The sequence below is a fragment of the Cydia pomonella genome, chromosome 7 (assembly GCF_033807575.1).
Source record: "Cydia pomonella isolate Wapato2018A chromosome 7, ilCydPomo1, whole genome shotgun sequence".
NCBI classification, from domain to species: domain Eukaryota; kingdom Metazoa; phylum Arthropoda; class Insecta; order Lepidoptera; family Tortricidae; genus Cydia; species Cydia pomonella.
Window position 1 is genome coordinate 19,743,188 of NC_084709.1, and position 26,977 is coordinate 19,770,164.

The 26,977-nt window shown below is 36.5% G+C and overlaps 1 protein-coding gene across 7 annotated transcripts in view; it reads right to left on the minus strand.

The window, feature by feature from the left end:
- Window positions 1–26,977, minus strand: part of LOC133520104 (polypyrimidine tract-binding protein 2) — a 673,469-nt gene that overhangs the window by 243,531 nt on the left and 402,961 nt on the right. For 4 of the 7 annotated variants that reach the window (XM_061854422.1, XM_061854420.1, XM_061854418.1 and 1 more), the window contains exon 1: window positions 3,543–4,150. The exons of the other annotated variants lie outside the window; for them this stretch is intronic. In XM_061854422.1, coding sequence (XP_061710406.1) covers window positions 3,543–3,545 — 3 coding nt within the window. In that variant the 5' untranslated portion in view covers window positions 3,546–4,150. Of the gene's footprint in view, window positions 1–3,542; window positions 4,151–26,977 lie in introns of those variants that run through there. 7 annotated transcript variants of the gene reach the window in all.

A 26,977-nucleotide genomic window follows, 5' to 3' on the forward strand; every position in this document is an offset into this window, starting at 1 on the left:
CCAACATAGGCAATTCTTTGCTTACCGGGCGGCTCCATCCCCTAAATCATGGCCATATGTAATTTAAGGAAATAAAGAAATTTGTATTATAAAATACTAAACTGGTTTTGCTCAAACTTTCACTGTGTTTATGTTATTGACCCAAACTGAGAAAAATACGTGTATCGTAAAACGAGTTTTACTATTGCGTGAAAATTAATTGGCCTAAAATATTTTAGAATTTAAGGCAATAATTTGATGCCTATTCTGATATTAAGCCATGATCATCACTTAAAGAATGTCCACAATGCGTCAGTATGTTTGTTTTATTTAATTTTCTGCATAAAATTTTAAGTGTTCATATTATTAGATGTTAATTTAATTAAAATAGACACATTACCTGAATTTTAGATTTTGCAGAACACGTACTTAAATTTTAATATATATTTTAATACAACATACTTGCGTTCGTTTATTTCAGCACTCCCCACTTAAGCGCCTAAATACCATTAAACCATCAGATTAAATCATGCTAACTTATAAGCATCTCGTGATAGAATTCGTCCGCGGCCCATCTTAATCAATTTGAATTTGAATTACACACTTATTAGATAGATATGCAATTAGGCGATACTCGAGTTGCTGAATGCCGTGCCGCTCGGTCGACTCTGCAGACTTTCCAGTAAAATTGCGGTGAAACTGATACCGAGCCACGCGATCGTTATTATGATTCCTAATTATAAAAGAGAATTCTAACAAAATGTGAAAATGGAAATGATACATTAATAGCGCTTTGGAGTTATAAAAGCGACTAAATGGGAATGTACTGTGAATGTACTTCTCACTATCCTTGTTAAGTATTACGGTTCCCAAGTTCACCTTGTAGTTAATTATCAGTATTTACCAGTCTTCTGACACAACGTCTGAGATAAAAGCCACATTGCAGGCTAGCATGCACTGGGCCAAAGATAGAGCGGCTTTGAGAGCACTGGTGAAGGGTGTCGGCAGGCGTCACGTCCCTCAGCCATGAGGATCGACCATAAAGAGAAGAAGACCAATCTTCTTTTTGGTGTTGTCGGAGTTTCTTCTTCCATGTATGCCATAGAACTGCTACATTCAAATTACCTATAGTCACTCCTGAACGAAGATCTTTGAGTTAGCTTTGGACCATAATTGGAGCTTTTAGATTATAGATGAGTTGTTTTACGGTAGAGAAGGTAAGAATAATGAGGTATGAGTAGTTCGTTCCGCAAATTGCGCTTTTTTATGTCAATTAAAGTATTGGAAGTTGATTCGGTGCCTAGTTTTCACGTTTCATTTTAAGTTTTTGAACTGCACTGAGATGTAATTTAAGACGTAAATGTTCTGTATGAACAAGTAGGTACAACCACGTAGTTAAATTTGGACATTTACAAGTATTTTGAAACCTGAAATAGCGAAATATATTATAGGACATCCCTAAACAAATTGACTAAGCCCCAGAAGGCTTGTGTTGTGGGTACTCAGAAAACGATATATATATAATTTACAAATATTTAAATACATAGAATACACCCATGAATCAGGAAAAACTATCTGTGAACATCGTATATATAAATGGCCCTACCAGGATTCGAAACCAAGACCATCGGTTTTAAAGGCTGGGTTACTACCAACAAGGCCAGATCGGTCGTCGGAAATGACGCTGCATTTTTGCAAAGGACTCTCCCTAGGTGTGATAAGACTTAGGTATTACCCTCCAATGAACTTAAGTTTCAAGTTCTGAAGTTAGACTTGTTGTAAAACAATTGCTATCATGAAATGAGATCAAAGTGTTAGAATAACAACATACATTACAAGTAAATTTAAAAGTAAGTAAGTAAATTGAAGGCATTAAGTCCGCCATTTGTAATTATTTTTATTGCATAAAAGTCAAAGAAAAATTAGGTACATCTTCAAAATTAGGTCTATCTTTATGAAAATAAAATAAAACAATATTTTTCATAGAAGACGTAACGGATTCAGTTGATATTAGGTACATGAAAAGTAAATAGGCACGAGCTTTTATTTCCTTCCATGCATAATTATTAAAATTGATGAAAATGCGGTAAGGATACTGTGTTTTATATGTAATTAATGAATGTTAAACATGAAACCTAAAAACTTATCATCATTATTCCGAACATTTTTATGTTTTCCCCAATATAAATTTGATCGTAGACTCTGCTTGGAGGCAGCAAATATTTCCGTGTTTGCATTGTATTATTATTTATGAAATTACCAGATATTATGCGAAATCTCGAATGGATCAAATGCCGTTATTTAGCAGCCTAGACCTCACAGCGAAAATTTAGCATGGTAATGGTTCAGGTTCCACGGAAACGCTTGTGTGTTCCGTTATTCTGTCGCGCCAATTGACGTACGTGATACTCCTACAAATGCATGGACATTATGCGTATAAACACGGCGTTAAACATTTCAGGCGCTAATAAATTAAATTATCAATTAAAAAGGGGTTGCTAAGAGAAAATCGTCACATCCCGTCCTTTCATTCATGCATAAAAAGACAGGTGACATTTGAGACAATTAGCTTATGCGAACAGGATTGAAACGAGAGGTTTATGCTCAAATAAACTGTATTAAAATACCTCCATAAACACACCTTTTCAAGAGTGTCTTTAATGAGAAAAGTTAGATACGACTTTAATTTAAGTCTAACTTCTGTCATCAACGCTTACTTTCATGGCGTCCGACGTGTAAGTCGGTCGGATTGTTTATAAACAAGTTGATTTAGATATTGACTGCGGTCGCTCTTTGATTTCCTCCCCTTGCAACTTCTGTTGAATACAAATCGTATTAAAAGTTTTCGTTGACGAGGCAAAATAAAGTACACCGAAGAAAAATAAACGACCATTGAGGTTTTGTGGAGGATAGAAGACTTTGTTGAAGTTTTGAGTATTTTTACGTCGATTTCAGAACATTGATGTATCTTATACCTCAAGGAAATGTACACTAAGATATTTGAGACGAAGTAACCTGAGAAAGGTAAACTTAATATTTTAGTCAACTCTAGCAGAAATCGCGCATTCGTTCACAACTTAAGTACTTAAAACTTGTTTAAAACTTTAAGAAGAAACTATAAGTCTAACGATAAAAGGTTTTCCCGCACTGTCCATAAAATAGAACTTGCAGAAATTATATTTCAATAGTCCCAGGGGATTAAAACATAACAGTTTGGATAAGAGAGGAGGCAAACGTTAATACGCTTAACTTATGCGAGCGGACCTTAACTTTCCGCAGTTATGGCCGAACTTTATCAGCGAAAGCACTTCAGCGTGTCCGTAACTCTTTATTAGTCCGTGTTACACAATGAGCAATGTTTGTTTGTTTGAGTCATATGTGAGGCGGGGTGTAGAGCGATAGTCGCGCGGCATCTGTGCTGCCGGCTGCGATTGTATCGCGTACGAGTCGGCGGCCCGCGAGAGTTGTTATCAGATCCGTTTGTTACCAACTTTACCGGCATTGTGCTCTCTATTCGCGAAAACTTATCGGTCGAGCGCGCGCCGGCGGGAAAATGCACTTACCATGTTAGAGAGCCGCAAACGCTGGTGTTTAGCGAGTTGTGGGTCTAGGGCTTGGAGCGGGAGGGCTAGGGGCAGCGGAAAGGGCAGCGGCAGTTGGAGCTGGGGATGCGGGGCCGGCAGGTACAGCGGCGGGCAGCAGGCGCAAGGCGTCACGTAGGACACGCACGCGAGCTGCGGCGGGAACAGCGTGGCGGCAGCGGCCTCCTCGAGGCCTCGCTATTTACTCTTACGACCGCATCCGCGGCCGGCTGCGAGCGTTCGACGGCACCGACGCACCGCGAAATTCAAAAACTTAGCAAAGTTCGGAGGAGCGGGCGGGAAACTGAGCGGTCGGGGGGGAAGCGAGAAACGACGCACAGGGCTCGCGAGAGTGTGGAGAGAGTGGCGGTGTGCGGCGAGCACGAGACGCCAGGCCGGCGTGTGGCGTTGGACTGAGCGGCGAGGCAGGTGCGCGGCCGCGGGGAGGGGCTGGGGGCGGGCCCACCTGCCGCACCTGGGCGCAGGCGCCGCGAGAGTCAGCCTCCGCACCCGAGACCACCGCGACCTGATCTCTTTCAAACATCCACGAGCGCACAGGACATTATTAACTTAACCATCCCTCAAAAATTAAAATTAAAAACTCAGATAAGAATAAACAAAAGTTTGTCAGATTATTAAAATTAGGAAACATTTTAAGTATTATTAATATATTTCAGAATTTCACGGAGCACACTTTTTACGGTATTTTCTATACCTACTTCAAACAATATTTAACTGATTTGTCAACAATAAAACAACATTATGAAAATAAGATAAGCTGTGTCAAATATTTATTTTACACCAAATTTATAAAGATTTCCATCCCTAAAAAAAATATTCGAAAGATGAAAAGGAATAATAGACCAATGGTTAAAATTAGACAAAAGTTAGAGGAACTACTAATAATAATCCTATCAGTGTGCACATATAAAACATAAAACATATAATTGCAAGCGTACATAGGCTACGGAGGCTGCTTACCATCAGGCGGGCCGTACGCTTGTTTGCCACCGACGTAGTATAAAAAAATAAAATAAAATGCATAGGTATGAAAATCACGCAAATATAATTTGTTGCATTCGCAATGTTACACATAAATGCATACATTGATTACCGTAAGTAATTACCAAAGATTAAAGAGATATTCTTACCTATGTTTAACTTAGTATAGTTTATAGTTACAATGGGTAAATTCTTACTATAAGTAGGTAAATATAGATAGCTAGGCGGTATCTAAACATTTGAAAGTATAAAATGTACTCATTGCACAATTATTTGCTCCTAATTGCAATGGGCTTGAAGCCCAGGATAACAAGGTCAGTAGGGCTACCAAAAATTAGATGTTTCGTAACCATTTTTCAGATATTGAAGACTATTAATTCCATTATAAGTTTAGTTGAACTGTCCATTTGGAAATCGGGATGTTTTAAGGAACTCGTGAGCGTATAATAAAATTAAGGTGAATTGAAAATCTTCTTGTTAACTGAACAAGACGCATACTTGACCTGAGGGGCGCATAGGATTATTTCTCCGCCTCAGTGAAATGTAAACATAGATTTTGGGGTATTGATAATGAGCTAAGACTAGAGTTATGCTTATGCCTTTTCTTTGTGAACATTGGACATTTTATCGACAGAATCATAGTTATTCATTATAATAGGTATTACTTAAAACCTCAAACATATAAATACAAAGAAACTCGATATGTCTATGTGTATCACATTAAAATAAAGACTTTTTATTGTACAGTCAGCATCAAAAGTAGCGGATCAAACAACGGTTCAGAAGTATACTATACTATACTACTACTACTACCATTCTGTAACTGCTTAACAAAAAACGATGGTTCTATATGTAGAACAATCAAGACTTAAAAGATATACTTTTGAAGGTGAATTTTAGAGATTTATCTATATTTAGAAAAGTTATCCCGAATATCAGACACTTTTGGCGCGTTGTTTCATTCGCTAACTATTGATGCTGACTGGACAACGCAGAAACAATAACAGACAGAATAAACAAATATAAACTGTCGTGAGACATACTAGCATTAAACTAATTTTACGGTTTAAACTCACGTGTTGTTAGTCACTCTCATCTCAGCACTGTCAGTGCTTGAGAAAGACCTAGGCTCTCCGAAACATGTCGCGCAAGTGATTAAAAACCATTGAATTAGTTTAATACAGAATATCCATGATTATTACATTGTGTTATAGGTGCTTACATGTTATGATGTAGGTAATGTAATTTCAACGATTGGCAACTCATTTACTATTACTATAAATTCTATTGTTAAAACAAATACACATGGTAAATACCCCGTTTCCAATTGTATTTATAGTTTGGCAACATATTTCGCCAGTACAAAATGTAATCACTATAGTTTGTTATTATATACATAGCTGTTTTTTATGGAACAATCATTTTTTCGTGGCGCAAAATTAAAGTGTTATGATTAAAAACCATTGAATTAGTTTAATACAGAATATCCATGATTATTACATTGTGTTATAGGTGCTTACATGTTATGATGTAGGTAATGTAATTTCAACGATTGGCAACTCATTTACTATTACTATAAATTCTATTGTTAAAACAAATACACATGGTAAATACCCCGTTTCCAATTGTATTTATAGTTTGGCAACATATTTCGCGAGTACAAAATGTAATCACTATAGTTTGTTATTATATACATAGCTGTTTTTTATGGAACAATCATTTTTTCGTGGCGCAAGATTAAAGTGTTATGCGTTGAAATCACCCTGTAATGCCTAAGTAGAATATCTTTTTAAACGACATGCAATCTATCAGGATGTCCAAGAATCTCAAGAAATCTCATTGATCTCAGAGATCCGCTGAGCATGGGTTAAGCACGTACGTAAGCTGGTTGCGAGGTAAGACCGGATTATCCCCCTTTTAGCAGTGCACTATTTACGGGCTGATTTCGTTTACTCACTGAGTGGCGAGGGAATTGAAGATATACGGCAGTAATAAAATATCCCGTCTGGTAAAGACTGGATGACCAAAGCTAACGAAACAGATGTATGGAATAATATGAAGGAGGCCACTACTCGAAAAGAGGACCTTAATAATAAACTCTACATAAATAATGTAGCGAAACTGCATGACACATTCTAACTAATGGTATTTAGTTGTTAAGTTTATTGATTTATTATTAAGATTAAACTAAAACCTAAGTGAATTGCGAAATTTGCAAATTCAATTTATAATATTTTATTGTTATTTATTTAATTTTATTTGGGACTAACGGAGGCTATAGTAATAAAATAAAGGCCATATCATGTTGGACCGGAAAAGTGCTCGCTGCGTTTTTATATTGACTAATAAAAAAAAAAAAAAAACGTAGTCTCCTTAGGGCAGCGTGATAGCCGCATTTAGGTAGTCTTAGCAGAGATAGATTAATTCGACGTGCAAATAATATAACAATGTACATAGAGTAGTTATTTAAAAAAAAAACCATTACCAAATTATTGCGGCAACATGGCCTTTTTAAAAAATAAGGCGTATAATGAAATTTGTCACACAAAAGACATGAAATTCTCACCTTCACAAACTATTCAACCTCAATTATTACCTCAATTGCTCAAAGGTTAATTGGAAGAGAACCCTGAAAGGGATAAGTTCCCCTGTGTAAATATGATGTATGTTTTTCCTGTTCTATACTTCTTTTTATACTATAAAGTGCTTTACTAACTACTTCTATTATCCAATACAAATTGTACTTTTTAAAATTCATGTACCGCGAGCTGCATTAGGAATGAAATTCTTAAAATGCGACTAGGTGTAGGTACAGTCAACATATTTAATTTGTGACCCATTTCGTACCTTGTCACAGTGATAACAGTATGAGGTCTCTAGCGACTCCCAATGTCGCACCTTACATTGTGTACCTTACTTCAGTCCATTTTATATAAGTCAATAGAATCACCGCTAGCTATAGCGTCGATAAACCAAACTATCACTGAAATCGCTTTACACTACAAAAATATTTCGAAACTCATTTATCGGAGTAAATATCTGTACAAATTCCGATATTCAGAAATTCATAGCGAATCCGAAATACGCTGCTATAATGAAAACCCCTTGATAAATCGTAAAGCAATCAATTCCTTTTCAGTGATTTAAATGTCGAAACCGTAATTATTGTGAAAATATGCTACTTAACCAAAATGTGATTCTCTATGAAATGACATATAAATAAATAAATATTACAAATCGACCTAGCCCCAAACTAAGCAAAGCTTGTACTATGGCTACTAGGCGAATATACGTTATGTAAATACATACTTACAGACACGATTACATACATGCTTTTTAGTTGTTTACCTCTCTTAATGTGCTGTATTCTTTGTATTGTTTCTGTATTGAGGTGTGCAATAAAGAGTATTTGTATAGTATTGTATTGTACTCATATACAAAAAAACACCCATAACTCAGGAACATTCATTACACAAATAAATACCCTTCCCGGGATTCGAACCCAAACCAATCGGCTTCATATGCAGGGTCACTATACACTAGGCCAGACCGGTTGTCATATCATAGCAGGCATTTAGTTTTTGTAATATTAGTCAAACTAGTACATAGTAAGTATTAGTACCTGGTTAGATAAAGTTATTTAACACACATATCTACGTTTATAGAGTTCCGTACTAAAAAGGGAATCTACGACTCAGTCTGTTTGTAGTGGTTTTAATCATAAAGCTGATGTCTCGGACCCGAATAAAATCATACAGGGCATAAGCGATTACATCTACGCGGTCACCGGGCACTTTTTGTACGGAGGCCGATCAACGGGTGCTACCCACCCTAGTTTTTTCGTTCCGCGTAATATCAGGACACCGTTACCAATATGATTATTAATAAAAATAAATCTACTTCCACAATCGACATTTCTAATTGAATTTAAAAGTCGCCAGTACAGAGCCGCTGCGATACAAACGTAGTTATAGGTCGTGTCATCCACGATGCCGCGCAGATTTGTCAAATTTAACCTTTAATAATATGTAAATACGAGTCAAGGCATGCGTCTTCGTGAATGACACGATCAATTAACTCTCATTTTATAACGACATGCTCTAATAACATGAAACTTGGCATGAACATTAAGAGGATATGGGAGCTGAGATTTAAATATTTTAGGCGAACATATCCGTCTCACTAATGGAAGCGGCTCCTAAAATTTGTGCGATAAGAGAAACACAACGTTAGGTTAGGCGAAAAATCCTGCGTAAAAATCTCAAAAAACGATGTTTAGTACTGTTTCCTCCTCCAAAACTTAACCAAATGTTATAAAATTTTGAGATCTAAATGGTAATGAAACTATCTGTGTCAGACTGTTTTGATTTTAAGGCTAATTGATGTCAGTTTTGAATACCACGCTTCTCTTTGCGGCCTAGTAAATTAGGCCGTTTTTGCGAATATTTGAAGTGCACTAGTGTCTTAATAAAACAAAAATATCAAAAAAAAGCAAAACAGTCCGACACAGATATTAATAAAAATAATCTGTAAATAAAAAAATCATTGATCTAGCTTTAAAAACCACGGACAGTCGAGTACGTTTGTATGGAGAAATGACCACTCCTGTTGCCTCTTAAAGTAACATATATCTATGCCTGAAATTAGTATTCATTGCTAGAAATTGTAATATAAAGAAAATAGTGCGAGTAGAAGATTTCACATACAAAAATTATAATCGCTGTTTCATTTGTGTTGCGATTTCTAGCAACGATAAGTAATTTATAAATAGAAATAGTTTATTTGGTGTACAATAATACTAAACCTATCATACATCTTATTCTAGAACAATCTTACACCAAAATGGATGCCACTCATCATGTTATGCCGATGATTAACGGCCCGATTCAAAGAACGATTAAGACACGTTTATTATCTTGGCAAGATCGATAACTAAACGACATGTCAAAATTGACGTTTATTTCGATCCCGCTGGGATCCCAATAACATCCATCTACGATATTTCTAACGTGAAAGTGCCATTGGTTGCCCAAATCCAGCTGCTTCTGTCAATTATACGACATACAAACGATATCTAAATGAGAAATTATCTCAACCAGAACTTACCTTTATCGTATCTCATTCTTCGAATAGGGCCGTAAGATTCTTAGCCATGGCGCTGGTTTTCAAGGCAACCAAGAGAGAAAAACACAATAAAATAAAACATAACTAAACTAGGCTAGAATGTAGAAGAAGGTGAATTTGAATTATAACGAGATCAAACATTACAAAATCTGTGCTTTAAACAATTAGGTAGAGAGTAAAATTAGGTATAGGCATAGATATATGTTACTTCAATGTTTATGCCAAGTTTCATTCGAGCAATCCAGCAAGTAGTTACTTTATAAAATGAAAGCGTAACTTCAATTGTATGCTAAGGTGAATTCGGAGGCTCTGTACTGGCGACTCATAAGTGTAAAAATATAAAACAGTGAATATTTTTAGCAATTGGAAACATTTTTTTTTCATTTCAAGTTTTGTTAGCGATGTTCTCCTATTTCGTTAAAAGGGAAAACTCGGCCCGGCTATCATTTTTATTTGCGGGCATTACCCGTCCATTATTTCATATTTGTATTTATTAAATGACAATATATGTAGTAGTTTTTAATTTTATCGACCGATGGAACCGGTGGATTGGGCCGGCGTTCCAATGGTCGTAGGTTCGAGTCCTGTCGGAGGTGTAAATTTTACATTTCTCCTTTAGTAAAAAAAAAAACATTTTATTGAACGTACACGTTTACACGTTTTAATTAAGAGAAAATACCATGAAAAAATTCACAAAGAAACTAGACTATACAAGGTGTAACAAAAATAGTGGCGATCCGTTTAGGGCATATTCGGTATCGTGTTCTGAAAAATTTTTGGAGGTTGTATGTATGGTTGGCTGACTAGAATGGCCTGCCCTTTAGATATTATGTATTTATAAGAACTAGTTTACTTCAAATAGCGCTAAAAATGGTCAAATAAATGCGCCGTAAGCAGACGCCTAGCATATAAGAACGGGAACAATAAACGCAAAAATCAAAACGGTCTGACAAAGATAATTTCGTTCCCGAAATTTCGTTATGATTGGTTTAGTTTTGGAGGAAAATGAGAAGAAAACCTCGATTTCTGAAATTTTAACGCAGGATTTGCTGCAGTTGTCCTTATCGCACAAATTTTAGAAGCTGCCCCCGTCAGCGCGACGGAGATATTTAGCTATAATGCTCAAATTTGAAAAGGGGCTCATCTGGTATTTCCTCTTAATTGTCTGTCTTCTGACATGTGTCAGTCTCGTTACTTGTTAGAAAGTAACGTCCACGACAGACGTTAGCGTCATCATACTGAACAGCATGTCTTGCAAGACTAAGGGTTAGCGCACATCTAACACGTGTCAATTCACCACACGCCCGCTAATTACCAAGCCGTGTAACGTCGATGACGGGATTAATTAATACTATCGAAAACAGACACGGTTTAACTGTTCCTGTTACGCCGCGGGCCGTATGCCGGCATCCGCGTTTTCAACAAATAAATTACGTTTTAAATGGATTGGGATATTATTGATATGAGCTGACAAGGTGCGTTTGTTTTGCTGTGGATTATTTGATTGTGAAAGCTGTATTTGGAAATTAAGTGAAATGAATATTAGCCGGATTTCACATCGATCCAGTACGGAAAAAATTAAGAGAATAGTGGAGGAGGTTTCTCCATACAAACGTAGTTCCCATTTTCCTTTCTGGATTTTGACATTATAGAAAATGTTTTTTATAAAATTTGATATACGATATTAACTTTTCCTTATTTTTTATTAAGAGTTAAGAGTCTAAAATAAATACCGTAGAAATTATACCGTAGATCATAAATCATAAATCTTTATTTGTCCAACATAGGTATACAGGTAGAACTACTAGCATAGCTGTGGTTAATCCTACCTACATCAAAATGCGTAAAAGCAATTTCTATAATGTTAATCATCCAGAGAGGAAAATGAGGACTACTTATGTATGGAGCAGTGGTCATCCCCTTTCGCCTTAAATACAAATCTGGCGCCAGCTTTTATAAATATGCCTATACTCAAGAAAATAAATCATTTGCTAGACCAATGATCTTGCACATAGAACTACAGACATGTAAAGGTTTGGTATGTGTACGCTCGCCCACGCCGGGCCCCGGCCGTTGACCTGCGCCGGCGCCGCCAAGCCGTCTACCGCGTTATGTAATATGACCTTAACATTTCGTGAGGCCTTTTGGACTATTGTGTGCGAAAGCTTGTGAAGTTTCTGGAAAAGTCTTATTATTTGTAATGAACAATTTTCTTGTGGAATTAAGTGTGAAGTTAAAAAAATTGACTCCTTTTATCCTACTAATTTTATAAATATGTAAGTTTGACGGCTTCCTGGTAGGTAGAGGCTTACCTACGAGGCCGCAAATAATAGTAGGTTAGATACGTATGATTCTGAAATGTCGATATGTATACATAAAACCTATATGTATTTTAACCGTGCTTCGCTAAGACGAGTACTGAGCCACTTTAACCTAGGAACCAACTCCCAAAATAAAATTAGTTGTATTGGCTCCTCTACACGATGGGCCATCATACTGCCCACTAAGATGGGCTAGCGTGTAGAGAGGGTAGTGATGTCGGATAGCTTATGGCGCGGCGGGATGGCGATGGAATCAAAGGTAGTGGGCCAGCGATGGTGAGTGCGCATCTACACATGGCCCATTTTATAGTGCATGCTCTTAACTATCGCATGGCCATGTCGCTGGTCCAGCGCTGGGCCATCGTGTAGAGGAGCCATTGCATATAGGTATTTTCCGTTTGTATGATGATGTTTATTTCATACACTTTGCCGTATTTGCTCAAATACAACCTCTCCATTTACTTAATGTAGGTAGTACTACAAAGAGGTTTGCAACTAGGGTTGCCATCCGTCCGGGTTTCCCCGGATTTGTCCTAGTTTAGAGGGCGTCCGGGGAGCGTCCGGGGAGGACTTCATTTGTAGTTCAGGTTTAAAAATTTAAATTTATTATTATTATTGCACTGACCCTTATAGATTTGCGGTTTTTTGTTCAAGATTAAATTGTTAGTGATGTTTTTGTTTTAATTTGAAATTTAAGTAAAGTTATTTGTATGATCGTAATATTGAAAATTCGGGTTCTCAGCTCGGTAACTTATAAAAAGTTTTAAAGTCAGATCAAGACAGACTGTGCAGGTGTTATTTTAAACGTCAAACTTCTATGAAAATAATGACGTTTACTTCATCTATCAAAATCGCTGGCAACTTAGCTTGGTTTGACTGTAAGCTAAAGAGTATTTTTTAATATCAGATAGGCTTGCCAATGAGGGTCAATATTATAAACTGAAACAGATTTCATACATGAAAGGAAAAGTGACCAAGGCGTCAAATCTGGAATCAATCTGCATTCGCGGCAGATGCCTAGTCCACTCGGCCACCCGGCGGCATGGCATGGTTAACTGGAAATTCAAAAGTGTTGAGGATAACACTTTTGAATTTCCTATTTTTCGCACTTGTACCGTAATGTACTATTACAGCATGGACTTATGAAATTTAAGAGACTATTTTGGTATTTGCTTTGTAAATATGTATATCTCAAATCAGCTAATCAAATAATATATCCAAAGGAGTCACTCACGTTTTTAAGTACCATCATATGTACTGTAAATATTTATAAGTGGACCATTTTATTACAAGTTATAATTTATTCCCCAAATTAGATTTTTTTATTAATACTTTCGATCCTATTAAGCAGAGCTCAAAGAGGGTGCGGAGTGTTAGGGTCGGCAACGCATGTAACACCTCTGAAGTTGCAATCGTCCATAGAGGCTACAGAGACTGCTTACAATCAGGCGGTCCGTATGCTTGTTTGCCACCGACGTAGTAAAAAAAAATCCAATAATTTCCATAAAATTTACAATCATTCTATTCCGTTACCTATCGTCATACAAAGTCTATGAAAAATTATAACGGAATGGATATAAAAATCTTAGGACACATTTTTTCTCCTATTAGGATCCAACGAGCTCGTAGTTCTGAGTAGAAATAACATGAAAATATTTAAAAAATACAATACAAATCCTCTTTATTGCACAACCTCAGAATAAATGTACATGGAAACATGAAGATAGCGGTAAACAACAGGCGGCCTTATCGCTACAGAGCGATCTCTTCCAGACAACCTTAATAAACAACTAAAAATACAACTTTAAAAAACAACGTTAAATAAAGTCTCCAATTAAAAGAAAAGTGTAAGTATACTTTGAATAAAATGGCGCAGGTATTCTATTCAAAATATACATCTCAAAACATAAACATTAGGCCAGCAGCAAGCCCCTAACAATAATGATCAATACCGCCCGGGATATCCCATTTAAATTACCGAAAGCCTTCAGATGTCAACTTGTCAACGAATTTTAATCAAATGTTAGGAAAACGTCCAACAAGGCTACTTTGAGAGCTATAATATTAATTGATATAAGACGAATAATTTAATTAAAATTTAAGTAATAAACATAAGCATTCCATTTATTACGCTTTGGTGTGACTCCTGTCAGGGACAATGTTTGCTTTCCGTAGAATAATTTTATAACTTTTATAACAGTTCTGATCCTAAGAACAGGTTATGAATCTGGTAAATAGATAGACAGAATACTCTTTATTGGTACACCTCAGTAAAAGATACAGCTCTCAGCATCTGATCTGCTTCTTCTTCTTAAAAAAATGGCTACATTCAAATTTATGACGATTTCGGCAATGTCATAAGTGTGACGTTGTTTGGTATTTACTTTTAGTAAAGTGATAACTGTACCCCTAGTGTACATTTATTCGATAGCGAGACGTGACGAACGTGTTTGCGTTAAGTCTCATTTTGTATGGGATTTTGAGTTTCCAAAATGTCCCGCTTGGCGCGCTGTTTCTAAATTTCATACAAAATAAGACTTAACGCAGACGCGTACGTCACGTCATGCTATCGAATAAATGTACATTAGGGGTTCTGGACTTTATATCTTCGGATTTCCAGGTGTAAACTAACGAATGGTTAAACGCATTTCAAGACTTTCTTCATTAGCTGCACACTTCCAGCATCTGTGGCACGGTCGCATTTTTATCGCTTGTCACTACGCCTGTCACTTTCGCACTTACATACTTGTTAGAACGTGACAGGTATAGAGACAAGTGATAAAAATGTGACCGTGCTACTCTCGCAGTTAGTTCACTGCATAATGAGCTATCAATGTTACATTCTAAACAAGATTAATGAGCATCTTCCTCGCGTTGTCCCGGCATTTTTACCACGGCTCATGGGACCCTGAGGCAGACCTTGCAACCTTGGCAACGAGTCTCAAGAATTGGCGTAGGCACTAGTTTTTACGAAAGCGACTGCCATCTGACCGTCCAACACAGAAGGGAAACTAGGGCTTATTGGGATCAGTTCGGTTTCCTCATGATGTTTTCCTTCACCGAAAAGTGACTGGTAAATATCAAATGACATTTCGTACATAATTTCCGAAAAACTGATTGGTACGAGCCGGGGTTTGAACCCGCGACCTCCGCATTGCAAGTCGCACGCTTTTACCGCTAGGGCACCATTAATGAGCAAAACCATAAAAAGGACAATTCATAACAAATCCAAATCAAATTCATAACTTGTCCTCACAATCCGAATACGCCTCCTGCTAAGTATCTAGCTGCTACGGCGGTGATAATAATATTTTAAGGAGTTTGACAATTTCATAAGGTTTTTTGTGGCAATAAATATTTTCTCATTCTCATTCTTAATTTTATTAAGAGCGTGATTAGATAGTAGGTAGGTATCTCGACACAACGTTATGTTTGTTTTTGAATAGTACCTTATTATCTTATTTGTTTATTTTTAAATAGGCAAATTGATTAATACGATCCCACAGCGGATTATTGTTATCAAAAAATCTCGTAATAAAAAAGCTAGATTTGAAGAAGAAAAAATGTGAAAACTTCAGATATGGGCCATTTTTAATTTTTTTGACGATTTTATTTTTTTGACAAATTTTTATAAAAATTGGTAGGTTTGAAAAGCTTCTTAGTTGGTAAAAACACGAAAGCCAAAGGGACAATTTTTTTTAATGAAAATACCCATTGAGTTAGGGAAAATTCCATACGTTTTCCATAACTCGGTGAAAGATTTTGTAGGACTTACGGTGAAATTGTGCTTATGTTGTACATAACAAGGAACTCCATCAATCCACCAAATTTTAAAAATCTGAGATAAATGAAAGAACGACATAAAATTTAAAATGCCTAGTCGTTTTGTCGTTTTATATAATCTTTATTCACATTTGGTAGTAGAACATTGACATTTATTTTTATAATAGAGATCAAAGAGTTTCAATAAAAATGTTTAACTATAGTTTCACTAAAAAGTTTGAAAATTGTTTATAAAAATCACAATCACAACATTTCAGCAAATCCGACGCCCAGAAATTCAAAATAACGGACGTGGAAACCAAACATTAAACAGACGCACGCGCAAAGTAAATCGCTCGCGGAATCCAAGAACAAAACAGAATAAATAGTTTTAATAAGGCATAAATTACTACAAAAACGACGAGCCGATCACGCCGTTACGATGGCTGGCCATGGCATTTACGGTTTGGTGCCTGCCTTATGCGGCGCTCGCGGTTAAAATGCACTTTTTACCCACTTGCATCAGGTTTTTGCTGCACACATAGTCATTACTTTGAACAGTTAAGAATAGTCGATGCAACGGGACGGTCGCGCTTAGCTTGGTTGGAAACGCGTGACGTCATAATTGCGCACGACAAGAAATCGACTTGATGATATTAATATGTATTAAGAAAAAGTTGTACTATGCATCTGCCTAGTGGCGGTTAACCGACATTGTTAATTGTTTTTTTTTGTATCTATAGTTCAAAGTTCTACAGGTTACTGATACGAAGGGAGTTGTTGCTTTGTAGGGTTCCGTAGCCTAAATGGCAGATAAGGAATCCTTATTATGTATTTTGTCGTGTCCATCTGCCCATCCGTCCGTCTGTCTATTCGTATGCGGTAGCTATGTTACCCTGAAAGTATAAGATATATTCAAAAGAATCTTTCTGCTTCCTCGCGTTGTCCTAGCATTTTGTCACGGCAAATTTAAGCCTGGGGTCTGCTTGGCATCTAATCACTAGAATTGGCGTAGGCACTAGTTTTTACAAAAGCGCCTGCCATCTGATCTTCCAACCCAGAGGGTAAACTAGGCCTTATTGGGATTAGTCCGGTTTCCTCACGATGTTTTCCTTCACCGAAAAGTGACTGGTGAATATAAAATGATATTTAGTAGTATAGAGTACATAAGTCTCGAAAAACTCATTGGTACGACCCGGGGTTTGAACCCGCGACCTCCGGATAGCAAGTCGCACGCTCCTATCGCTAGGCCACCAGCGCTTATAAATTTTAAAGAATGTTTAAATAAATATATCCATGCCGATTAAACTTCTAGATCTAGAGCAGAGCCCAACTGGGGAAGTGGAGGTACAGAAAACAGCAGCCAAATAACACTAGACTTTACTCATAGTGTTGTGTTCCTGCCGGTGAGTAAGGTTGCCAGAGCTCAACGAGGGGGGGGGGGGGGGATTAGGGTCGGCAACGCGCATGTAACTCCTCTAGAGTTGCAGCCGTACATAGGCTACGGAGACTGCTTACCATCAGGCGGGCCGTATGCTTGTTTGCCACCGACGTAGTATTAAACAAAAAAAAGTGACCCGCATTCTGCTGAATGTCGTCCATATAACGAATTTTGCATTAGCCCCCTCTTAATAATATGACTCCGGTAAGAACATTTAAAGTTGATTAAGAAACTCGTACCTTCACCTTTTAAGACTTTTGTATAGACTACATTGGGGAATTCGAAATGTCAATCAAATGCTTATAGGTTTGTGGAAATGTAACATGTAAAATAATTTTATGCAATTGCTCCTTTTAAATAAAAGTTTTACTCAATAATATACTGAGAGAATATTTTTATTATTTGGTATTTGAATTGATTTTCTCTTTATTTGTATGTAAGAAAATATTCTTTATTGCACCACAAAGAAACGGTGGCAAGCAAGCATACGGCCCGCCTGATGGTAAGAAGTCACCGTAGCCTATGGACGCCTGCAACGCCAGAGGTGTTACATGCGCGTTGCCGACCCTTTAAAAATCTGTACACTCCTTTTTTGAAGAACCTCATACTGTAGACCCTCGGGAAAACCTCGGCAGGTAGCTCATTCCAAAACCGGAGCGTGCGCGGGAGGAAGTTCCTCTTAAACCGCACAGTGCGCGGCCATTTAGGTTCTAGGGTGTGAGGATGAACACCCTGCCGACTGCGGGCGGTGCGGTGATAGAAAGTAGCCGTGGGCATCATGTCAAACAATTCTTCAGAGCACAGCCCATTGTACAAGCGGTAGAACACACATAAGGAGGCAAAGTCTCTCCTTAGACTTAAAGGTTCAATACCGCTTGTGAGTTTGGGATCGTCGACGATTCGTACAAGCACGTCTTTGGACTGAGTCGAAAGGCCCAAGCTGGCATCCAGGTGCTCCTGCCCAAAGGTGACAGCAATACTCCATATGGGGTCTGACTTGCGATTTATAAAGTAGCAGTCTTTGCCCTAGAGTAAAGTATCGCTTTGCTTTATTGAGCTGGATGTGATTAGCTCAGCACCGGGACAAATGGCGTACTAGAAGAGAGGCCTTTACTCAGCAGTGGGTGATATAGGGCTGATACGATGATGATGAATGCAAAATTGTTTTTTTTTTTATATTGAATTTGTCACACTTTAATACAAATACCATGAAAATATCACACAAAAACTAGTCTATAATCGCGTGGTCAGACTCTAACTAAAACCTTAAGACGAAAGTGGAGGACCCGCGCGAAAACACCTTTTCATACAAACGTAGTCCTCATTTTCCTCTCTGGATATTAACATTACTGAAAATATTTTGACACAATTTGTTGTATATCAACCACAGCTATACCCCTACGTTTGATTTTGTTCAAATATTTAATTATTGTAGGAGTTAGAAGCATTAAATTTATTGTATTAAATCTGTTTTTCGCTCCAAATTTTTTTAATAATACAAAATTTTTAAAAAGTCAAGCGAAGGGGCATATAGCTATGGTTAATATTCATCAAAAAGGCATAGAGAATCAGCCGACCGAATAAAAAAATTACGAAAACATGACTAATTTTAATACAACTTACTTATACTTACGTATAAACCTTCAAAGTTGTTGAGCTAAAACGTTAAAACCGGCGCGATAACTAAATCTACCGTCTCAAGTTTCGCGCGGCGCGTCTCATGGTCTAAGATTCGTTATAAGGAATATCTACATTCATCTGTACCCCTAGTGTAACTGTGATCGACATCATAACGTGACGAACGCGTTTGCGTTAAGTGTCATTTTGTATAGGATTTTGAGTTTCCAAAACGTCCCGCTTGGCGCGCTCTTTCGAAATTCAATACAAAATGAGACTAAACGCAAACGCGTACGTCACGTTTGGAAATCGAATTTATTTACACTACGGGTACTGTTATTTATTTGTGATAAGAAATAAATGATAGATAATATTCACATTGACACATTACAAATATGTTGCCTAGTAAAATTGCGTACGGAAAAGTTGGTCCAGTCCATTATATATAAAAATCGGTTAATCTAGGTAAACATGGACTGACCGTAAGCAATTTTACTAGACAACCTACTTGCAATGTAAATACTACATATCATTTATTGCTTATCACAAATAAATAATATATGGGGTTAGATATTGTAATATCTGTGGTAATACTATGCGAAACAAATGTATCAGTATAGAACGTTTCCGAATGTATTAAAAAAAATGATTTGTAATGTCAAATGGGTCATCTCCCTCTCTTGCACCTAAGCCAGCTGAACGTTAAAAACACGTTGTAAGACCTTTTCAACATTTAATAATATAATCAGTGTTTCATCCAAACCTTTGTTTAATTTTAACACCAAATACTACAGATATTCCTTATAACGTATTAATTAACTTTTGTTCCTTTCGAATTTCTTGGCTTTACACCCCCTCTTAAGGTATCGGTACACGTGGATTTATATTAAAAACACGTGTAAGAAATTACTGGCCGCAGTTACTTTAAAGTAATATTAAGATGATTTTTAGAAAGAAAACTTTCAATCAATTTTCCGGGTTCAAATGTCAGATATATTTACCGATCGAGCATAGAGTGTGAGCGGAGCGTATGCATTTTGTCAGTGGCAAACAAGCATACGGCCCGTCTAATGGTAAGCAGTATCCGTAGCCTATGGACGCCTGCATTCATCCATTTCAGTTTGGGCAAAAATGATTTCATATGTCCGGCTGTTATTCTCTACTGGTCGCCTTTCTCAATCCTTGATTTTTGTCGATACAATTTTTTATTTTAATAATAAAAAAGACGGCTTGCGAGTGTGTCACTCTCTCGAGTCTGCGCTTCTTTGTTTTTGAGAACCAAAAGTAACATGAGAAGACTACCTAATAAATGTTAGAAGTTTTTGAAATTCAAGAAATGGTTCTTTAACATAATTCTTGATCCCGTGAGGGGCAGCCTGTAATCCTGTAAGGGGCTTCCTATTTAGAACGTTATTTTATAATCTCACCTAAGAAGAAACTGGCCCTATGACTGTTCTTATAATACAGTAGAATCCGTTTATTATGACATCGAAAGGAATTGACAAACACGTCATAATAAGCGGACGTCATACAAAACGTTTTGTGAAATGAAAAACCTTTTTTATGTAAATATGTATGTACTTAAGTATTTTAATACAGAAATATAGTAAATACATATGTCTACATACATATTAAATCAAAATCAAAATTGTACATAATCAGCACATTATAACACATACAAGTGTATTTTTTACTGTAAGAAATCTGTAATTTTTCATTAAACCTTCAAGCGTCAATTACTCACTGAGATTCAAAACAAAAACGAGCCACGTGCCGAACGTCGTCGGGAATCAACGAACATTACCGGAGGTGTAAAGAATCATGTCGGTCATTATAACCGGACATAATTTATTAAAAATGGGTCATAATAAGCGACATGTCACTGTAAGGGAAGTCATTATATCCGACTTTTTTATAAAGAATTTTATATGAAAACCAAACTTCGTGGTGTAATTACGTCATAATAACCGGTTGGTCAATATAGGCGGAGTCATAATAAACGGATTCTACTGTACTTACTTACATTCTATGCATCTCGCTCGTACTGGCATATTAGTGCAAGCGAGATGTAAGAAAGTAAATTACGTAGACGTGAGCGAAATGTCAATGTCAAAACTGGTGGTAGCCATAATGGTCTCTTACTAACTCGCAGTGTCCGAAAGTGTTAACTCGCCGTTGATCGCGTCGCGACACGAAAGGATATTTTTTACCTACTTTACTGTAGGTCTTGAGTATTACCTGGAACAAAAATGATACATTTACATTTGAGCACTTTTAATTATTACACCAGTCTAAAAAATTAAAACAAAACATATTAATGCAATAAAAAAACACTTTAATTAACTAGCTGACCCCTTTAAGCTTCACGTATTTTAATCAGGGATTAAAAATCACCAAACAATATGGCAATCAGCGACATACTTAATCTCTCAATTTTTCTGAATAAGATTTTAACTACATTTTTTACAATATATTTACCCAATGCATTTCTAATGAACTATCAACAAACACCTAAATCCTATATTCCTAACATTTTCAGTGTTTCACTCCGGTTATATTACAATATTTACTCAGGCAAAATTGTCCCAAAACATTAGCACTACCTGAGTTAAGCTTCCTTACATCAAACGGCATAACAAATTCATACATTATGTATAGACGGCATAATGGAATGGCATGAGGTCAGGCTCCGCATTAAAAGCCACTGATTTCAAGCCACTAGATGGAGTATATAAGATCAGTTGCGCTCATTATGAATTAAGAGAGAAGAATAGCTTTGCGATCCTAGCGAAATAACGGTACTTTTTCTATGAAATTCTAATGCTAACTCTAACAAAATCGAACGCTTCAGCAAAATATATTTTAGGTTTATAGATTTCGCTTTTTTTTTGTTTCAAATTTTGAAAAGAAAAATCTATAAACTTAGTTTTTCTTTGTGTCAATAACATACTAAAACATCATGGAGAATGGAAAATATTTAGAAGTGGAAAAACGTTTTCTCTTTTTGTATGGACGATCAAGTGGTAAGCTTCCCTCTTAAGATACAATACTAATTTAATGAGACAGCACTAATGTTCATTTCACATTTTATATGGCTTTTGCATAATGATATTTACTAGATATTAATGTTATGCCGCAATCTTTAATACTTATGTTTATCGTAACACTAGAAAATATTCACATCGGCTTTCACTTCATGTTTTTTTTTACTTTTGTTGCGATAATGGAATCAAATAGTGAACTTCAGTGTTGTACGGTCACGTGTGAAAATATCGATACAAAAAAGTGCCAAAAATATGGATACACGACTTTATTGCCCATATATTAAGGTAGTGTATACATATTTTTGGCACATTTTTCATATCGATATTTTCAGACGTGATTGTACCATGTTTTTATTTCTTATGTGAATGTAAACAGTTTGGTCTGGTAACTATAGAACACGATTATTCTCCAAATGGTACGATAAGTCGTATGATTTGAATAGGTCTTTACAACTTGCATTCAAGTGTAACGGCCCGATTCGTAATAATAAATATTTTTGTCTTACTTACTTTTAGCACTATTATAATGTTTTGTGTACCCAGTTACTTTAAACAAAAACGTCATTATTGACATTGACATATCCGATCCATATCGTATCTAGACCTAATATTTGACATACTCGTATCTTAAAGCTCGAATAGGGCAGTTAATCACAAATTTTAACTAACACTTAAATACAGACATACACTTGATTAAAAAATATATTAATAACAACATTTGAGTTTTGGGCGTGGTATTTTAAAAGCTTTAAAAGACGGCCTATGTATAGGAAGCGCAAGTTTTCGTTAAAATTTCACATCGTGGTAAATTTGTGCCTTTCTCGAGAAGGCTCTCTGTTTTTCACGGGAAATGGTCTCACTCGAAAACATTTCCCATAATAAACGGAGGACGTTATCGAGGACGTCACACTTCCACATTGCGGTGTCTATCGGAGAACCAGTCCATATTAAGAGCTCTCGCGGCGCGGGGGGCAAAGTGAATTTTATAACAGTATGCTGAATACCATTTTAACTGATTGAAGACGATGGATGAAAACTCGGATATTCGAATTGATGAGACGTTGATAGCCCTTGTTGGGGAATAAATGTATTTTTCTGGTAAAAATTGTAATCTCATTAGTCGGGAGACATTTCTTTGAGGGCGAATCTCAGAACGATTTTGGATTAGAGACGTATTTTGTAAACATAAATAGAGTCAGACCAAGATAAATTGGCAGTAATTTTGATAGCCCAGCCTGTGCAAGATAGATAGATAAATAGATTTATTTATTTCATAATACAGATTACATTATAAATTGCAGGCATGTCAATCTACAAGAATTCACATTATAAAACAGATATACAAAAACATAATCAATAAAATATCAATTCAAAATTAAAATAATTACAGGATACTAGTATTTTAAAATAATGTTAAGATAGTATCTCCTGTAGAGGATCGTCAAAATCTATACATCGTTCATAAATTCATTAACAGAATACAACGGTCTATCCAACAAAATCTCTCAATCGGCGTTTGAATGTCTGATCACACAGTTCACTTCTTATATCGGCTTGGAGTCGTTCATAATATGTATAGGTCCTATCACACGAGGATTTTTTTTGAGCTAAGGCCATACGGCGGGGAACAGTTCTCAGCAGTCTCGTCGAACGGACATTTATACCCTCAACATGAACGCGTTTGAAATCTAATATATTGTTTCTAACGAACATAGTGATTTCAAAAATATATAAGGCAAAGTGCGTCATAATACGATGTTCTACAAACAGATCCCTACACGAGTGTCTAGTATTCACTCCGGCCAAGATACGTAGTGCGCGTTTAAGTGTTCAGTAAACGTCATAATTTCATAGAAGTCAGACGTCTGAAATAACACTTACACAGTCTGGGCTTCCAAAATCGCTGTCAGCTTATCTTGATCTTATTCTATGATACTGGGTAATGTTATTTTAACTTTTTACCTTTGTGTTCTTATGTATAATCTACAGCAATCATTACTTTACAAAGGTTGCCTGGAAAGATTTTTTTTAACGGTAGTCTTATCGCTGTTGCTACGTATTATTATATATTTACTTACTTACTTTTAAGATTATTATAATGTTTTGTGTATCTAGTTATTGGTTGTTATATTTATAAATGTTATGTATTTGTCATGTCGCTATGATATTAAATGAGGTATGTCATAAGTTTATATCCAAAGTTCTTAGTCATTGAGCTGCTTCAGAAGTGAGAACATCGGGGTTTCCAGGGTAGGCTCTGAGGGAGTACTCCTGTACAATATTGGACAGTTTGCGATTCGGCGCCACAATCGCATCTGGGCAGCGGGAGGCTGAAACCCGTCACTCTCACACCGAGTGAGATAAGGCTACTGACAGATCCATCTGTCTTTGACTGCCAGTCAGAAGTCCATTTTTCTTTAAGACTGGGTCCGGATTCAGTTTAAGCCAAAACAATTGTAAGATGAGCTGAGTTAAATGATACGTCACACGTAACCATTGCGTTGACTTGTGAAAAAGCCTTTGAGCCTACATGCTGGAAAAAAAATGTTTGACTCTAGTAAACAGAAACTCCATCAAATGTCGTCGTAATTGACACTAGTGCTTATTAGAAAGAGACAATAGGGGTATTACTGCAATATTTTGTCAGAGAGCAGCACGAGCACATATTGTAAACCATAGTTACTCTATGGTTTACAATATGCATACTACAGGTTGTTTATTTAGTGGTGAATATATAGGTCATACTGAGCAACTGTTACTATGGGACCAACCCCGAAATCGCGAAAAAAATTTACTCTCCCATAGAAAACGTCAAGGTCAGACAGCCAAAATGTATGAAACAGCAAATTTTTTTCGCAATGCGGGGTTGGTCCCATAGTAAAAGTTGCTCAGTATGACCTATATATTCACCCCGTAAATTATTGCAGGTGACTAAATAAACAGCCTGTATACATTACATACTATGGCTTAAACAGTTTTTTTTACTTGAGAAGTTTTCACTGATGTTATAAACTAATATCGGGTAGTTTAGTGTTGTTTACCAATATCTCCGTTGACATCCTAAATCTGTGGTTGACATCCATCAGTACTTAAAAAAACCGGGCAAGTGGCAAGAGTTGAACTCGCGCACGAAGGGTTCCGTACCATTAATTATAAAAATGGCAAAAAAATATGTTTGTTGTATGGGAGCCCCCCTTATTTATTTATTTTATTCTGTTTTTAGTATTTGTTGTTATAGCGGCAACAGAAATACATCATCTGTGAAAATTTCAACTGTTAGCTATCACGGTTCATGAGATACAGCCTGGTGACAGACGGACGGACGGACGGACGGACAGGGAAGTCTCAGTAATAGGGTCCCGTTTGACCCTTTGGGTACGGAACCATAAAAAGACTAAAAACATACCTTTTAGAAAAAAAAAACTTAATAGGAAGTTGTGCATGTTGGTTTTTAAGCTGTTAATTGTTTTGTTTAGGTGCATGATTCGATAATGTAAATTGAGCGCTTCATTCGCCAACAAACTGGTTACAGTTTGGCGATATTATAATTTTTGTCTGTAAGCATGTACCCAGCATATTTCTTTTTAATTTATTTACTCAAACGGTACATGTTTGAGTAAATAAATTAAAAATAAATATGCTGGGACGTATATCTAGCTGAAACGTCGGATTTATCGTAAAATAATGAAATTTAATGACGGTAAACCCGTTAATGACATTAAATATGTATACAAAACGCGACAGTTTAAAGTAACCGGAGAATACAAACCCTAGTTCTAAGCGCCAGTGTAACGACCCGAAAAACTATTACAGAGCTCCGTAAGCCCGGAACGTACAAACAGGGTGCTCCGAAATAGGTGTGCTGTAATTAATTTGAACTGTCACAATATCATCAGAGTGTAAGTAAGAGCGATGCGGGATTGGCGCTACATTTACATAAGTTACACGTGAATTTCATGAGGCACCCGAGACCATGGATATACGCTTGCAAGAAGTGACAGCACGTGTTTAGAGGGCGTACCGCGAACACCAAAGTTCGCAAATTGCGGTCATCTTGCTTTGTCATTCTAATTATGCCCTAATTGGAGTAAAAAAAAAGATGCCCGCAGTTTGCGAACTACGGAGTTCGCGGTAGGCCCTCAGATTTTTAAACCTGGAGCCCGCTTTAGATTAAACAACTTATTATATCGTATCATTCACGAAGACGCGTGCCTTGACTCTTATTGTCATGTTATAAAAGGTTAGATTTGACGAATTTGCACGTCATCGTGGATGACACGAACTATACGGTTTTGATTATAAGGACTGTATCGATAATTATGGAAACAGGTAAAATGGCATTTTAAAATAAGGTAACAGAAAGTAAATTATTAAATACCAAATATGCCAATCGTGTACGCTCCGTAGCGAACGAAACGCAACTGTCACTGTCGCACTAATATGAAAGAGTCATAGAGAGATGTGACTACGCTACGCTACGGAGCGTTAACGATTGGCATGTTGGTAAGCACCCTTTATGTTTAAACATGATCATTAAAGCTTATTTATAGCTAGTTATTGGTTCGCTTGACCAGTTACCTGAATTAAATATTGCTGTTCTTCATTGTCTCTTGGGCAGCATTTGTATTGAATTTCGTATTGCTTGATCTGTTAGTTTAGTTTTTTTTCCTATGCTTTACCGTCATCAGAATTCAACATCTTTCGATGGGCCTTATCTAAGAACAATTCGGAAGATTTAACGCTTTAGCAGCAAATAAGACACATTTTTTCAAACATTCAATATTTTTTCTTCTATTGTATTCCAATATTTAACTATATGGCCTCTCACACGAGCAAATAATTAAAACATATATTGTACTCCTCGAACGATAAAACTTTTGTTTAACAACTTTTAAAAATCATGAATCCTTTAGACTTCCTATTTTTCATACAAAATAAATATTGCTTTCAATGTACGCTAACATCATTGTGACTGACGTTACTTGTCACGTTTTAAACATGACAAAGCTCGTAATACATTGCGTCTCAGAATAAACTTTAAAGTGTACTAAAAATCAAAATACAAGTTATTTTTAAAAATAACCGAACAAATGTTGGTCAGTTTCA